This window comes from Notothenia coriiceps, unplaced genomic scaffold, assembly GCF_000735185.1.
Source record: "Notothenia coriiceps isolate Sejong01 unplaced genomic scaffold, NC01 NC01_scaffold00011684, whole genome shotgun sequence".
Lineage (NCBI taxonomy): Eukaryota > Metazoa > Chordata > Actinopteri > Perciformes > Nototheniidae > Notothenia > Notothenia coriiceps.
The window spans coordinates 1-2,015 of record NW_011344385.1 but is presented as its reverse complement, the minus strand read 5'-3'; the positions used below and the strand labels follow the sequence as shown (position 1 = coordinate 2,015).

The 2,015-nt window shown below is 44.2% G+C and overlaps 1 protein-coding gene across 1 annotated transcript; it reads right to left on the bottom strand.

The window, feature by feature from the left end:
• Positions 1-754: 754 nt before the first annotated feature.
• LOC104946965 (piezo-type mechanosensitive ion channel component 1-like) lies at positions 755-1,973 on the bottom strand (the record flags this gene model as incomplete). Its single annotated transcript, XM_010772882.1, has 3 exons — positions 1,747-1,973; positions 1,517-1,596; positions 755-935 (listed from the first exon to the last, which is right to left on the bottom strand). Coding segments are annotated over exons 1-3 (387 nt in total), but the record flags the coding sequence as incomplete, so codon positions are not given.
• Positions 1,974-2,015: the final 42 nt, after the last annotated feature.

The following is a 2,015-nucleotide window of genomic DNA, read 5'->3' as shown; positions in this document are numbered from 1 at the left end:
GGGAGCAATGCAGCTAAAAGCCCCAGCACCCATGGTGACGAGGCGTGGGGTGGGGACGGATAGTAGACCAGCAGAGGATGAGCGGAGGGAGCGAGAGGGGGTCAGCCAGGTAGGTGGGGGCCAGGTTGTGATACTATATGCAATCTGATACTGAATGTTATTTGGCACAGCCGGGGATTGAACTTGTGATATTTTGTCAACAAGACACATGCTGTAACTGAGCTCCTGATCCAGGGCTGTGTGGAGAGAGGAGCCCTTCACTAAGTGGCCCACAGGGAAAACACGCTGCAACGGCCCAAAGCACTTACATTCGGAGAAACACTTCAAAAACTGTGCATATATAAAAACACAATTGTACCAACAGACATGAACATGAAGAAACATCTTCACCAACTTTACAACAAATGTGCAACGTTTAATTAAAGCGCTGCATAAATGAAATGCTTCATGAGAAAAAAATGTTTTGTTCATGCAGCGCTTTATTTTAACGCTGCGCATGTGTCAAGTTGGTGAAGATATTTCTTTATTTCCATGTGTTTCAGTACATATGTATTTTTATATTTGCATGGTTTTGCAGCTGCAGCGCATTTCTCCCGATTGGAGTATTTTGTGCTGTTGTAGCATGTTTGCACCTGTCGGCCTCCGTACTTTACTGTCAGTCAGTGATACAAATATCATACATAATCTCATAAAAAGTCACAACCTTATACTTCATCACCATCAAGTCAGTGACCAATCCCTCCTCTCCTCTTACCATGGCTCCCAGCCTCAGACAGGGGTACTGGTCTCGGTCCAGCCCCAGCTGGCGGAGGCTCATGGTGCCCACGGTGGTGGGCAGCTCCGGCTGCAGCTCCATGGCCCAGACGTACTGCAGGCAGCACAGAGCCAGGCCGTACAGCAGGATGAAGGGGGAGCAGAGGGTGGCCGCATGGCGCCTGCAGACACACAGCTCAGTGAATACAACATGTGAGAGGGGGCTCAGTCACAATGCAGCCGGTGAAATCTACACAACTAGAAAACTATACAATTTAAGATATGCATTGTTTAGTTTATAATATCTGTTAATAATAATAATAAATAATACATTTTATTTTGTGGCGCCTTTCAGGACAGGACGCCAAACAATGCATAACAGAATTCCTGGACCCAATAAAAGAAGCAAAACATGACAAAAACAATGGGGCAACAATAACAAAAGAAACATAAAGAAGGGTTTACACTGTGTTTAGGTTTGTGTGTAAGAGACGGTGAGAGGATTGCTGTGCTTTTGGTTGACTGCAACCCTTTCAGAGCTGGATTATTGCGAACATATTTGATTGTGCGAGTTACAACAAGTTGATCATTTTGAATTAAATTAAGATTTTATTGCATTTCTGGATTTCTGGATCTCAGCATTAGTTTTTGATCCTGCGTCAGACAGAGGCAACCAGGCGTGACGTCAGCCTCTCAGTCGCTTCAACAGTTATTATAACGTTTAAAGATAATCAAGTTGTTCATCTAAGTCTTGAATAGTCACCTGGCGCGCAGCATCCAGATGAGGCAGGCCCACAGCAGCAGCACGAAGGTCAGCCAGCTGTGGTACGTGATGCTCCACACCTGCACAGCATGGACACAACTCATTATTGACAATATGTGACATCCATATTGTTATAGGCTCACAAAATCTGGTAGAACCTTATGTGTTCATTGAGTGATATTTACTCTTACGTAAATGTATAAAAGTATAAAATCATGTTGAATATTTACCATCATGGCTATAAGAGCACAGACATAGCTCTGCTGCATGACCACCTTCCCCATCAGGAAGAAAGGGCTTTCACTCTTCCGGGGGCCACTGGGGGGGGCACTAACATCTGCCAAAGAAACAATCATGTCAGAATGCAGATCATAACAAGAACAACCAACTGAGGAGGGTCAATAAGACATATGATCAACTGTTTATGATCATATGTGAGGAGTGTAGCTTTTTTGTGGAAATGAACTTTAAAGAACATCTCAGTGAATTACAGCTGGCC